Raw genomic sequence first — 15211 nt, forward strand, 5'->3', positions numbered from 1 at the left:
TTAGATGCAAGTGAAGAGGAGATTCCAATAGAAATAACTAACACCCTTTTCCCTACACTTTGGGGTGCCCACCATTTGGCTCAGGTCAGCGGTGTAACAATTAAAAAGAAGACAAAGAGGGTGGGTGGGGTAAGCCTTTAGTGCTCGCCACTCTAGAGGTATGGAAGCTGAGTCACAGAAAGCCCATACATTCCGCTTTCCGCAGCGTGTTAGTGAGGCCGGCAGAAATTGTAACACCTTCTGGGTTTTTCTGGATTTCTGCCTAAACACAATGCCAATTTTCAAAGTGAAGGAATGCATACCATGTCCCAGGTACTACAGACCTCTAGGCAACATACATCTGGGGAAGTGGGGAATCACATTTCCAAATAAATAAATGCACCCTTAAATAGAGAGATAGATTGTTTGGGTCTGGGCAGCATAGAAGAAAGGATGCTTAATTCGAATCCTCTTCACCTCTCTCGGTCTTCCAGTATTTTTTAAGCACGTTCTGTGTGTCTATCTGGGTGTCTGTGTGGGTGTGTTTTGGGTTTTTTTTTTTCTTCTCCTTTTCCCAAAGCTGAACTATTCCAATCTAGAGAAAGCAAAGTAGTGCAAGCAGAGAACGAGTTAAATCAGCCTGACTATGACATCAGCCTCATTTGCATAGCAAGGAAGATATAGCTGCTCTGCTGCGCTCTTTACTCTACAGTTCGGAGCTGCCACCTTGGAGATCTGACTTACTGGTGAGCCCCGCCCATCACTGGTGAGGATCCTGTTCTTATTTCTCCCCTTTTCTTCCCCATCCCCCTTCTTTAAGCATCTCTAGATTAAAAAAGCATGTAGATTTCGGTTTTTATTGTTGTTGGGAGGGTAAGAAAAGGAAGGAATAAAAAAAACCCAATTAAGACGCTTGAGAGGCATCAATCCTTTGCTCCTGGGGCTTGGAGAGCCCTTTTTGGAGATTCCCAAATCCTTCCAGCTGCTCGCTTAAAGTTTAGAATTTCGAGCGCGGTTTACCCGGGCGAGGGCTAGCCTAAAGTGGCCCGGGGGTCGCTGCTGCCGGGGGTGACTTCGACCCTCCCTTGCTTCCTTTGTTTCGGTTACACTGAAATCTGGGTCTTCTGCGCCCCTTGGAACGCGAAACCTCAGCTCCCATTATATTCCCGGGCTGCGTTCTTGTTGTTTCGGGGCGGTTAGAGCTCGGGAGGTGTGGAATGCCACCCCCATATGCATGCTTCATTTTTTAAATGTTAAGATCTTAAAAAATAGGGCGAGGAAAGGGAAAGCAGCTTTGCGAATTTCAAGAGTGGCTGAGGCTGTGAATGGTTTTGGGCGGTGGCGGGAGGAGGAGGAGGGGAGGGAGGGAGGGAAAACGCTTCCCGGGTCTTTAAAATTCGGGCAACGTTGTGTCTTTTCTGACTGCATTGTTGAGCAAGAGAAAGCGGGGAGGAGGAGGAGGAGGAGGTGGTGAACAGTTAAGGGCGGTGGTTTGAGCTTCCTCTGACTGCAGCTCTTTGTGAGGGGGGAGGGAGGGAAGAATGCAGGACTCCTTCCAAATCTTAATCAAGATTGCAAACAGGGTGGAAGCATTTCTCCTACCCTACAGCGTTTGGGATTTTTAAAAAAAAATTTTTTTTAATAATTTTTGATTTTTTATTTTCTGATGGTGGGGAGAGTTCTACGCATCCAAGTCCAGGATGGTTTTAATACATTTTTTTTAATGCAATTAACCACACAGTACTTGATTGTGTTCTTCCTATGTGATTTGAATCTACCACTTTTAAAGGAAGTGCCCTTGATAACCCCCCCCTTTTTTCACCTCTACCCGACTTTGAAATAATAAGTTGGCTCTTTAGTGTCCTAAGAAAGAGGAAGATACACCATTGCACAGAATAAAAGAGGAAGGAGGAGGGGGAGGGAGGTGGTTTTGCTGCTGGTTGGGAGCCTCTGCGGAAGAACGCGAAGAGTGGGTGGGTGGTAGATTTCTCACCAAAACCTCTGTTTTCTTTTGTATGCAGCTTAATCTGCAAAAATGTCTGACAAACCAGATATGGCTGAGATTCAGAAATTCGATAAGTCTAAATTGAAGAAGACAGAAACACAAGAGAAAAACCCACTGCCTTCAAAAGAAAGTAAGCTGCCTTTTTTTTTTCCCTCCCCCTCCCAGCGCCAACCCCCAACCCCCAATTCCCCAGCACAGATCTTGCAACTGGGAGAAAAGACTTAGGCGGGAGGGGCTGTGGCTGGCTGGGTGGATGGATGGGGAGGGAGGGGCTGAAGGAGGAGGGAGAAGAATGAAAGGCAGAGGGAAGCTGGGGAAGGAATGGAGGAGGCAGGAAACATTTGCGTACTTGAAAATAAAAGGACGTTAAATAATAGCATTAAAATAATGAAACTGCTTGAGGTTTTTATAGGGGGTTCAAATGGAATATAGCCACCCTTTAAAGGAACTGGGTTTATTTAGAAGGATCTTAAATAGGGAGAAGACCCATATTCATCAGGTCTCAACCTGTTTTCTCCAACTCTGGACTCCTAATGATTATCTCTTTGTGTGTGTGTGTGTGTCTCTTTGTATTTTTCGTTTTTTTGTTTTTTTTGTTTTTTTTGTTTTTTTTTAGCGATTGAACAGGAGAAGCAAGCGGGTGAATCGTAATGAAATCTGCCCTGCCAATATGCACTGTACATTCCACAAGCATTGCCTTCTTAATTTTACTTCTTTTAGCTGTTTAACTTTGTAAGATGCAAAGAGGTTGGATAAAGTTTAAATGACTGTGCTGCCCCTTTCAACATCAAAAGAATAAAGAACTACTGACATTGAATTGAACGAAGGCCGAGCCGGCTGCCTCTTTCCATCTGCCTGTCCTGGCTAGTTTGGGTCCTGGTGGCATTAAAAAAAATTTTTTTTAAAAAAAGAGCTTGCATGTTGGTGAAAAGAAGAAAACCCGGGTGGGACTACAGTAAATCTAGTTAACAGTAAAATGCAAAGCTGTACCAAGGTCCTGGCAAGCTGTAAAATTCAGTTAATCAGAGTGCCATTTTTTTTTTGTTCAAATGATTTTAATTATTGGAATGCACAATTTTTTTAATATGCAAATAAAAAGTTTTAAAACGTGGCTGGTATTGCTGTGTTATCTTTGGAAGATCAATATTGCAGGAAGAAAACTTGAATGTCTGTCATTGACTCAAGGATGGTAGGGGGTTGTTTGGAAAAAGCAATAAATATCCCTCAAAAAAATTGATTTTTTTTTCTATGTTGGTGGGTAAATCCTATTGCAAGATAAGAATTTCCATCCCCGATTATGTAAAATACCTGTATATATGACTAGCATTCTGTACTAGTTCTCCATGACCTTGTTTTCTTAGGTTTACTTTATTATTAGAATTTGCCTTATTTACCTGTTACCAGGATTATCTGTACTTGTTAAAGTATTGTGGAAACTGCTGTATCCACATTTTGGGATTCTTTCTGTGTGACCTAATCACTGGAGATCAGTTTTGCAATTCAGTACCTTAAATCTAGCATTTCATAAAATTATCCAATTAATGGCATTGTTGGAATTAGAGTCTGGTTGAGAATTTCATATGTAGTAGCAGGGGACTTGTACATGTGCTTTCACCTTATTGTTTGATGGCCTAATTTCTATTGAATGGTAAAAAAAAGTATCTTTTTTTTTCAATGACAGTTGTGATTTTCAAAGTTCATTGTACCATCTTGCATTTACATAATAAACCTTGATGGACTAAAAGTAGACTAGCTGACAATCTTGAGTGACATTTTATTTCTTTAACTTATGATAGGATTCAAATTTCACTTAAGCGTTTTATCCTTAGGGTTCTTAAATTTGTCTCCGTTTAAATTTGTGTCTAATGGCACATAGGCAGTTCAAGCAGAATCTCCCTCTCTCCTAGGAAAATAGAATTGGAGCAGAATTTGAAAGAAATGTCCTCTACTTTTTCAGGAAGATGATTTGTTTAGGGTGTGGCCATTTAAATTTTTTTTTACTGGGGTCATAAGGGCAACGGCTTTTTAATTGCCTTTTTAAGAGGCATATAAAAGTTTGTACATTTTGTAATTAACTAGCCTTAGAAGCAGTGAATAAATGCAAGTTAATTAAACTCAAGCAAACCAAGAATCTTTTTTCAAGAATGTCAGTAATGGCTTCTAGATTTTTCTGAAGACAACTTTTGAGTCTGCCCTGATGAAGAGGGGGTGTGGATTGGTAGATTTCATTTCCTTCAGTCATTGACTTTGAAAAAAAGCTCAGGAAGCCATTGAGGTGTGGTTTTATAAAAAAACAAGTTGATGATGGGGGGAGGGAGGTGGCTAGAGGGTTTTAATCTGGGTGGGTGGATGAACTGGGTGACTAAAATCCAAAGTGACAGCCTTCATAAAGTAAAAGATGAGGCCAGTGAGTAACAGGGTAGAACTGCTGTGTTCTCTTGCAAACCTAAAGAATAATGATTTGCCTAGAATAAGTCTGGTCTGCAGTGGTGCAGGTAACAGATGACATGCTTGCCAGATGACATTCTCTCTCACGAGCTCTCTCTCTCTCTTAGAACAGCTAAGATGAGAGTTTGAAACAATAAAAAGACCAAACAGGTTTGTGTTAATTTTTTTTTTTTTTACATTTAACTGCATGATCATATCTTAGGTATGCTTATACCTAAAAGTTAAAAAGCAAAGTCGTCATGGCTTGGGGGAGGGGAATGATTCAAGAGATTAGTAATAAAACACAGGGCCTTTCAAAGAAGGAGGGGGAGGACAAAGCCAGAATCCACTGCAAGATGGATTTAAAGTTGTTGGGTCCTATGTTAAAACAATGTGGGACCTTGTTTGTTCCTATCAACTCTATCAGGTATTAATGCCAAACAAGAAACAGACATTAAAAATTGAATAATTGATACCATAATTGAAGGTATCAAGTAAAACATTATTTGACTGGTGGGAAAATAAACTAGACTTAGAAAAACTAAGAGGTATTAATAATTAGTATTATTAGCACTCACTGGGTTTGGAAGGGTGGGGAGGAGATAGGAGACTACACTTTTATTTACACAAATCCGGAACCTGGAATTTTCAAAATTATTACATTGAAGCTCACAGATGAGGAAACTGAGACCCACATAAGTTACAGGACTTTCTCAAGGTCAGACAATTCAGTCTAAGGACTTCACCAACTCTGAATTCATAAAAAAAAAAAAAGCCAAAACATATGATTGGGGGCAAAGGGGAAGGGGGAAAGGGAGGAAACCTTAACACTGAAGGACAATCGGAGATACAGCAGTGCTTGTTTTCTTAAAATCATATTTCTCATGCTTCACCCCAACTTATTTTATACAGTCCCCGACTCATTTACTGAAGAGTTGATTGGTTTATGACATGGGCAACTACATCTTCAAAGTATAAAAGGAAATTTATTAATAGCCCTATTTCTGGATTTATGAGGCTTACATTGATGCTATCAAAATAGTTCATTTTTATCTAAAATTATAGCCCACCTCCCACCCCCACACATTTTGTGAAGGGTTATTGGAGCAGAATTATTTGAAGGCTATTTCTGAACAATGTTGAATGTACAAAGCACTACTTCCCTAACAAGCTTCACTTCCTTCTTCCTATTTAGAAATCAATATCAAAAAGCCAACTTCCAACTTTGAAGGCATGTTTTCTAGCATGACTTACATTGTTATCCAAGAGAATTAAATATCCTTTCCAATGCAAGACTTCCTAATTCATTTTCTTTGTAGGTATTGATGGGTGGATTAATTCTAGTATTAAGCAACTGAAATGTGGAAATGGAAAGGGGGTAATAATAGAAATATTAATTAGCAATATTGTTATTAATTAATAATTAATATTATGGCAATAATAGTAATAGCTAACATTTATAGAGCACTATGTGCCAGGCACTGTGCTAAGTGCTTTACAATTATTATGTCTTTTGATCCTCACAACATCCCTGGGAAGTAGGTATTGTTGTTACCCCATTTTACAGGCCAGGAAACTGAGGAAGACAGAAATGTGACCTGCCCAGGGCATGGAGTATTTGCACAGGTACTATATTTTACTTTGAATTTTTCCTTACATTATTTTATTACAGTAGTGAAACTACAAGATTTATTTTCAAAGGCATATATAGGATGATAGGATTCAGAGTGAGAAGGGACATTAGAGATTATCTAGTCCTGGCCTTGAGGCCACAGGTTCCCCACCCCTCAATTCTAGTCAGATCCCATCATTTTACATATAAGGAAACTGAAGTCCAGAATGGTGAAATAACCTTTTTGGGGGGGGGGGGCAATTGGGGTTAAGTGATTTGCCCAGGGTCACACAGCTAATAAGTGTCAAATGTCTGGTCTGAGACTGGATTTGAACTCAGGTCCTCCTGGCTCCAGGGCCAGTGCCCTATCCACTGCACCACCTAGCTGCCCCGTGAAATCACTTTCTGAAAGTCACAGAGGCTGCTAAGTGTCAGAGTGAGGATATGAACCTAGTTCTTCTGAGAGCAAATCCAAGTCCTCTGACAGCACTCTCTCTTTCAGCATTTGCTTTAATGAGTCCTAGCTCTAACTAGAATGAGGTAAATGGGGCTTTGGCCCAGGGCACCAACATCTGGGGCACCCTTCTCTTCCGATACCACTGAGATTCCTGCATCTTGTCTAATCATCCTCCACTAGCCTATGAGACACATCACATTGTCTCCTGACCTCTCTCCCCATCACACCCAAGGTCCAGTTTCCATAGTGTGCGCTCCATGGAGAAAAGAGTAGGTCAGCTCCCTCTTTGGACCAGACTTCATCTTTCAACAGGCCATCCTTTGTGCTGTTAATGCCCTTACCATCCTTTCCCCCAACTCAACTGTTTTTGCTCCAGGTAAAAACATTCCCAGTAACAACTCTGGTAAGTTTTTACTTTCCTATAGTGTTGAGAGAGCTCTAAGGGCAGCTGGGTGGTAAAGTGGACAGAGGAGTAGATCTGGAGCTCTGAGCTCAAATCTGGCCTGACACTTTCTTAGTTGTGTGACCCTGGGCAAGTCACTTAACCCTATTTGCCTCAGTTTCCTCATATGTAAAGTGAGCTGGAGAAGGAAATGGCAAACCACTCCAGTATCTTTGCCAAGAAAACCCCAAATGGGGTCACAAAGAGTCAAGTTAGACTCAACAACAACAAAGAGACAGATTTTTAAAAATTCTTATATGCTAAGGGAAACACTTTAAAAACATATATCTGGGAAAAGAGAGCTGGACCTGTGATTTCATTGCTATGGTGTGGAAATTCCTTCCACTAAGAATTTCCCAAAGCACTGAGAGTCAAAATGTCTTATCCATAGTCATACAACTAGAATGTGTCAGAGGCAAGACTGCAGGTTTTCCTCATTCCAAGGTCAGCCTTATGCTGCACTGCCTCTCAAAAATAAATTACCTATATAAAAATATATATTCTTTATTTTAAAAAATTGGCACTTAATAAATATTTATTGATATGGTTTGACAGATTTATTTACCACTGTTATTCTCATTTGAATTGATTACTATTTATAAATATCTACTTTTAATGATTTAATATTTTATTTCCCCCAATTACATGTAAAAAGAAATTTTAACATTTGTTTTTTTAAAATTTTGAGTTCCAAATTCTCTACCTCCCTCCCACCCCTCCCCCTTTCATTGAGAAGGCAAGCTATTTTATGTAGATTATACGTGTGCAGTCATGCAAAACATATTTCCATGTTAGTCATGTTGTGAAAGAAAACACAGATTCCCCTCCCCCCCAAAAAACCCCAAGAAAAATAAAAAAGTAAAGAAAAAGTATGCTTCAGTCTGCATTCAGACTCCATCAGTTCTTTCTCCGGAGACACATAACATTTTTCACCATAAGTCCTTTGGAATTGTCTTAGATCATTGAAAATCATTGACAGTTGGTCATTGCACAATATTGCTATTACTGTGTACAACATTCTCCTGTTTCTGCTCATTTCACTTTGCATCAGTTCATGTAATTCTTTCCAGGTTTTTTCTAAGAGCGTCTTGCTCATCCATTTGTTATGGCACAATAGTATTCCATCACAACCATATACAGCAACCTGTTCAGTGATTCCTCAATTGATGGACATCCCTTCAATTTCCAATTCTTTGCCATCATATATATATATATCTATTTTTAAGCAATAATATTGACTCAAAGATGTCTTTTTTCTTAGGTCATTATGAGAAAGCTCCAAAATTAAATGAGAAATTTTGATTTTAGGGTAAACAAAGTTTCATTATGCTGGGTTCCTCCCTCCCCCCCACAAGTAAGAATCTCCCCTCTAGATTTAGCATTGACTCCAAACGTGTCTGCTGCTATTCTGTCAAATTGCCCTTAAAAACAAACAAACAAACAAAGTTCAATGGAACATTCATGCAGATCCTTAGCTAGATTTGCAATCACCATATTTAACCAACACAGGGAGATTAAGCACAGTAGCTCCTATTTTATAGAGTTTGTTAATCCTTGAGTCTAATGCCCATAGGCAAGGGAAAGGAACAGAATCCTCTACCAGCAATGGACTAAAGCTTTTTTTGTATTGGCTGTTGAGAACTGTTAAATTTTCAGGATGAGCTTTTACATCACAAAAATTGGCAAATGCTACCCATCAGGGCTTTATTTACTGTTTTGTTGATTGTCCAGCCTTAAGAAGCGATAGAGGAAATGTTAAAAAGGCAAACTAAACTTTAAATTATGGTGTGTGTGTGTGTGTGGGGGGTGTTTCTGGAGAACTAGTTGCAAAACATTTACTAGCACACCCCTTCCCCTGACACAGATCCTGAAGGCAACAGAAATATCCAAAAGTGAGACAAGAAACAAACTTTATCTTACCCATAGGGTCCAAAATAGAATTTGTGGATTGAGGCATTTCCCTCCAGAAAGAATATAGGGAAGAAAGAGCCCTAAAGATATATATTCTATTCTTGGCTCTTCTGGGCTTCAGTTTCCTCATCTGCAAAATGAAAAAGTTGGAGTAGATAATCTAATTGGTCTCTTACAGCTCAAACATACCATTATTTTAGGTAACTCTGATATTCTTTGCATTAGTTGTGGACTACATAGCCACTATTAGATTTCCAGAGGAATATTTCTTATTGCCACATTGAGTGGGCCTTAATCACTTGCCTTGTGCCCTGGACTAAATGGCCATTACAACTCAAGGATAAGGGACCAAGTCTTATACATCTGAATCCTTTGTAACACCCATTGCAGTGTGGAACAAAGCAGGCAGTCAATACTTGAGTAATTATCATATCACAATTGTTTTCAAGATGACAAGGCCTTGGGTTTTAACAGATATCACTAGCATACAATTTTGGTTTGTGAACTATATTCATGGGGCAGTTTCAGCTATTACAGTCACATAATCTCCCGTGAGCAGGAAATTATGCATTTCCTCATTTCTACACTGAGGCCTGCAAAAGTGGGATACTCTTGAGTTAGCCAGCTGTCTGCCTCTTAGAGAGTGGTTTCCAAACTAGAGTTGAAAATGGCTAATAATTTCCTTATTAAAAAAAAATCTTTATTGCACACCCCCTCCCCCCAAATTAGTTTCAGTCAGGGTTAGCATGAAGCAATGGATTGTAATTATTTCAATTCTTTGGGATTTGGTGGCTTTGCTTATGATTTGACATGTTCACTGTGAAGATCAATGAAGAATGTTGTGAAGTTGCTGTGTGGCTAACCACCTGATTGGCCAAGAATATCCAAAAGACTTTTCTGGCAGATGTGTTCATATGGTTTTAAAATACATTTCGCTAGTATAGCCACCTCCTTATTTAGGCCTGTGTCAAACTGACAAAATGAATTGCTAATCTTGAATCTTTGCAAGGTCTATAATTTGTTTTTTGGGCTTTTTTTTTTTAATACTTTAATTGTCCAGTAGAACTCCTGGATCTCATTTATGTAAGTAAATTACCTACAGAGCCTATGCAGTATTCAAGACTGACGAACTAGCTGTTAACCCTTCCCTGGCTACATGACCCACCCATTGCCTTCCTCTTAATTCTCTTCTTTAACAAAGGTCATCATTGGAAATAGGCTATGGCCTACTTGTATCCATCACATGTCTCTCCAGTGACCTTTGAATCTCCCACAAATTCGATTCATTGCAGATTATAGGTTTCCACAATTTGCAGGCATGGTGAAATTTTGTTTTTATCTTATATTCTACCTCCTTTATCTCTGGCTTCATTTTGACCCTTTCCCCGCCCCTAATCCTGTCTTTCTTTGCTATTTAAGATAAATTTTTAAGAAAAGCAGAATTGTACTCAAGTCAAAGGTATTTCTGTTCATTTTAACCCACTTATTATTAGTTTACTGACTAAGTCAAGAAGCATTTATTATATCACCTACTATGGGATAGGGATAGTAATAGGCACGGGGGGAGGGAGAGAGGGAAAAAAGAGAGAGAGGGGAAGAAAGGGGAGGAAGAGGGATAGAGAAAGAAAGAAAGAAAAAAGAAAGGAAGGAAGGAAGAAAGAAAGAAAAAAGGAAGGAAGGAAGGAAGGAAGAGGGGAAAGAAGAGGAGAAGAGAGAAAGGGAAAGCGAGAGGGTGGGGGAAGAGAAAAAGGAGGAGGAAGAGGAGGAGGAGGAGGAAGGAGACAGAACGAGGGAAGCAGATAGAATGAGGGAGGAGAATGCTAGGTGGAACAGCAGATGTGTTCAACTTGGAGTCAGAAAAACCTGAATTAAAATGCACCCTCAAACACTAGCTCTGTGACCCTGGAAAAGTTATATAACTTGTCTGCCTCAATTTCCTCATCTGTAAAATGAGGATAACAATAGCACCAACCTCCCAGTTGTTGTGAGGATCAAATGAGATATTTGTAAAGTGCTTTGCAAACCTTAAAATGTTATGTAAATGCTACTACTTCTCCTTCTTCTTTTATTATTATTATTGAAAATAGTCCCTGCCGTGGACTGCGCTAAGAACCTGATCACTATAGCCTATGAAATCCATAGGTGGTATAGAATAAATATTGCCATTATATAAGGAAATAGTGCTGGATTTGGAACAAGAGGACCTTCACTTAAATCCCAACAGTGCCATTTGATATCTGTGCAAACACAGGGAAGACATGTTCACCTGTCTGGTGACATCTCCATTTCCTCATCTGTAAAATGAAAAGGTTGGACTACATGATTTTAGAGATCATCTCCAGCTATTGATACTGAGTTTGTGGTTTGGGCCAGTGGTTCTGGATTTTTTTGTTTTTGTCTTTTTTAAAACAATAATTTATTTTTAGTTTTCAACATTCACTTACATAAGATTTTGAGTTTTAAAATTTTCCCCCTCTCTCTACTCTCTTCCTCCCCCAAGACAGCATGCAGTCTGATATTCATATTAAACATATTCTCACATTAGTCATGATGTAAAGAACAATTAGAACTAATGGGAGGAACCATAAGAAAGAAGAAACAAAACAAAACAACAAAAGAAAAGGAGAGCAAGTGGTATGCTTCCATATGCATTCAAAGTTATTTCTCTGGATGTGGATAGCATTTTCTATCATGAGTCTTTTGGAGTTGTCTTAGATCCTTGCTTTATTGAGAAGAGCTAAGTTTATCAAAGTTAGTCATCACACAATGTTACTGTGTACAATGTTCTCCTGGTTCTACTCATTTCACTCAGCATCAGTTCATATAAGTTTTTCCAGGTTTTTCTGAAGTCTACCTACTCATCATTTCTTATAGCACAATAGTATTCCATTATATTCATATACCACGACTTGTTCAGCCATTCCCCAATTGATGAGCATCCCCTCAATTTCCAATTATTTGACACCACAGAAAGAGCTGCTATATATACTTTTGTACATGTGCATCCTTTTCCCATTTTTGTGATCTCTTGGGATTCAGTCCTAGAAGTGTTATTGCTGGGTCAAAGGGTATGCACATTTTTATAGCCCTTTGGGCATAGTTCCAAATTATTCTCCAGAATGGCTGGATCAGTTTACAACTCTACCAACAATGCATTAGTGCTCTAATTTTCCCACACCTTCTCCACATTTATTATTTTCCTGTTTTATCATGTTGGCCAATCTGATAGTTGTGATGTGGTACCTCAGAGTTATTTTGATTTGCATTTCTCTCATCAAAAGTGATTTAGAGCATTTTTTTTACATGACTATAGATAGCTTTAATTTCTTCCTCTGAAAACTGCCTATTCATATCCTTCAACCATTTATCAATTGGGGAATGACTTGTATTCTTATGAATTTGACTTAGTTCTCTATATTTTTAGAAATGAGGCCTTTATCAGAGGCACTGGCTATAAAAATTGTTTCCCAGCTTTCTGCTTCCCTTCTAATCTTGGTTGCATTGCTGTTTTTGTCTTTTTGTAATTGCAAACCCCATCCTATTAAAACAAAACTTAAGCAAAGTGCTTACAGTAAAAATCTTTCTAAAGGATATTTTGTAAATGCCTCTTACTAAATGCATCAAATATGATATGGCCACTTTTAAATTTTTTCAGAGGGAGAGAGAGATGGTACCCACTAGAAACAAATTTGGATGGAAAATACCAATTCTTATATTCAGGTTTCTTCTGTATTTTGGAATTTGGGAGGGTAAGCATGACATTGTGGATAGTATGATAAACTTGAAGTCAGGATGATCTGGGGACCACTCCCGCAGCTGACACTTAATAGCTATGTGATGTTGGGCAAAACTCTTATTCTCTCTGAACCTCAGTTTCTTCATCTATAAAATGGAGATAATAATATCTATAGTATCTATCTCATGGGCCTTCCAAAATGAAGGACCAACAACAATAGTAGTTGTGAGATTCAAGATAATGTAGGTAAAGTGCCTTGCAAGTTTTAAAGCACTATCTAAATGTAATTTATCATTATTTTACATGCACTCTGCTGAGACAGTCAACTGATTCTTCTGTCATATGTTATGGGGCATGTTTCATGATGGTTTATACTGATTGGTATATTCTATACCAACAGACAACAGAATAAAAGTGAATTTAGATGCTAACACAGACAAAAGTAAATGAGTTTCCTAGGTGGGCATTTTATATTGTAAATAAATACTATTAAATACTATTTTTTTTCTTTGTGACCCTTTTGGCCTGCTTGCTTCATAGAAACAGAATGCAATTCGAGAAACATAGGTCTAGGCAATAATGAATGTTTCTAGCACTTTCAAAGAGAAAGCAGCCATTAAGCAGCAGGTATGATAATAATTTATATTTGCAATTCACAATAAATACAGCAAAGGATTGTGACTTTTTCAGTGTAAAGAGGTAGACCTGTAACCACGTGGTCAAAATCTTGCTTCCCCTCTCTTCAAATTTCCCAATTTTATCTAATTATCCATAATTCACTCTGGTACAAAATATTCATGGCTTAATGAATGTTTTCTAATCTAAATGGACACCCATTATCTTACATGTACTCTCCCAAGAAAATCAACTGATTCCATATCATATGTTATGGAACACGTTCCATGATGGGGTATACTTACTGATATATTCTTTACCAAGAGAATAAAAGTGAAGTTAGATGCTCCACCTCTTTCCAATGGTCATACATGTCACCCGAATGCAAATATTGTTTGAATAACAAACAATAGTAAATGGATTTGCTAAATGTGCATTTATTTATATATAAAGGTATATGTGTGTATATACATATGTGTGTGTGTATATATAGACATACATACATACACATACACACACACACACATACCTTCCACATCGCAATTTTCCCCATCTCAGTTTCGATATGTTGTGGGTCAGCATAAGAAATTAAATGGGAATTTTGGGGGAATTTTGTAGAAACAGTAGACAACTTACAAAGGCCAGCAGATGACACAGAAAAAGTTTAGTAATTCCGAAATGCATAAAATATATGTATAGTATTATACAATATAGCCTATAACCAAATACTTAACCCAAATTTTACAATAAGCTACTGTAAACACCCCATAAAAGAAAAATAAAAAAAAATTCAGACTTCTTCTCTGGTACAGAGGGTCAAAAATTTTTACACGAATTTTCCAGATCGAGGGGATGCCACTCCCCTAATCCCCACAATGTGGAAGGGACAACTGTACACTCCTATGTTGTTATTTTTTTTTCTTTGTGGATGTTCTTGGCCCGCCTGCTTCACAGAAATGGAATGCAGTTTGAGAAACATGAGTCCAGGTAATGACGAATGCTTTTTGCTCTTTCAGAAAGAAAACAGCAAATGAGCATTTGTTTATATTATGATAATAATTCACATCTGCATAGCACTTTGAAATTCACAGTAAATACCACAAAGAGTTGTGATTTCTTAATTGTAAGCACATAGTCTTCCACCAAGGCAGGTTGCCTTGTGCCCCTCTGGGACGCAGAAGATGGTCTTTGGGAGTTGGTTTGGCTAAAAAAGGCCATCACCCAGCTGCTTATCTGATGCTAAACAGGCCATCGCCCATCAGGCCCATACTTGAAACTTTGTCAGCTTAATAGGACCTGCCACAGCTTGTACTTTACTGGGATAGTCTTTGAGAACTCAATTTTTTTCCGACTCCCCATACACTGCACTTTCCACTGTGCTACATGGCCTCTACTTGAGTCCAACTGCATAATTTATGAATAGTCGAGTAAACCATGTTCTAAACTGACAACTGCTGAGGTAGGCTCTCATTATGTAGTAGGTCTTTTTTGAATTGGCCTTTCTTCTAGAAATGGAGCATATTCGACAAAAGTATTTTTGTTTAACTCAATTCAACTTAACAAACATGTTATTAGGCACTAAATCTGCGCACAGCATGGTGGTACATGCAAAGACAAGAAGAAAACATCCTCTCTTTTTGAAAACTTACTTTTGGTTGTTTGCTTTTGCCTTTCAAGACATTGCTTTAATGTAAGTGGACTCTGAGGAAGACAGGCTTGGGGAGGAAAGGGACACAGAGCAAGGTTAGTGTCTGTTGTGGGTCGAGCAGTACTTCTTGGCGTCCGTGTTCTTGTTCGTTTGGTTGTGTGATGCATAGGAAGAGCAGATGGCACCTATTTGGTCACAGTTGCAGGCTAAGGAATTGCACTTATTGCTTTTGCTTTTGTAGGTGATCTCACTGCCTGATCAGTTGTAAGAATAATGCTTGGCGTGGACAGAAATGAACACTTGAGAGCTGAATTTTGAAGAGAATTAGGAGACCAAATGAGGAGTGAAAGCATTCCAGGCATGGAGGGACAGCCTGTGT

General features: G+C 38.6%; 1 protein-coding gene across 1 annotated transcript; it reads left to right on the forward strand.

Annotated features, from left to right (window-relative positions):
* The first annotated feature begins 637 nt into the window (after window positions 1-637).
* Window positions 638-3095, forward strand: TMSB4X (thymosin beta 4 X-linked). Its single transcript, XM_027835369.1, has 3 exons — window positions 638-745; window positions 2001-2114; window positions 2601-3095. Exons 2-3 carry the CDS (start codon window positions 2015-2017, stop codon window positions 2633-2635), a joined length of 135 nt encoding a protein of 44 aa, XP_027691170.1. The 5' UTR covers window positions 638-745; window positions 2001-2014; the 3' UTR covers window positions 2636-3095.
* The last annotated feature ends 12116 nt before the right edge of the window (window positions 3096-15211 follow it).

The sequence above is a fragment of the Vombatus ursinus genome, unplaced genomic scaffold, assembly GCF_900497805.2.
Source record: "Vombatus ursinus unplaced genomic scaffold, bare-nosed wombat genome assembly UNPS02014814.1, whole genome shotgun sequence".
NCBI lineage: Eukaryota > Metazoa > Chordata > Mammalia > Diprotodontia > Vombatidae > Vombatus > Vombatus ursinus.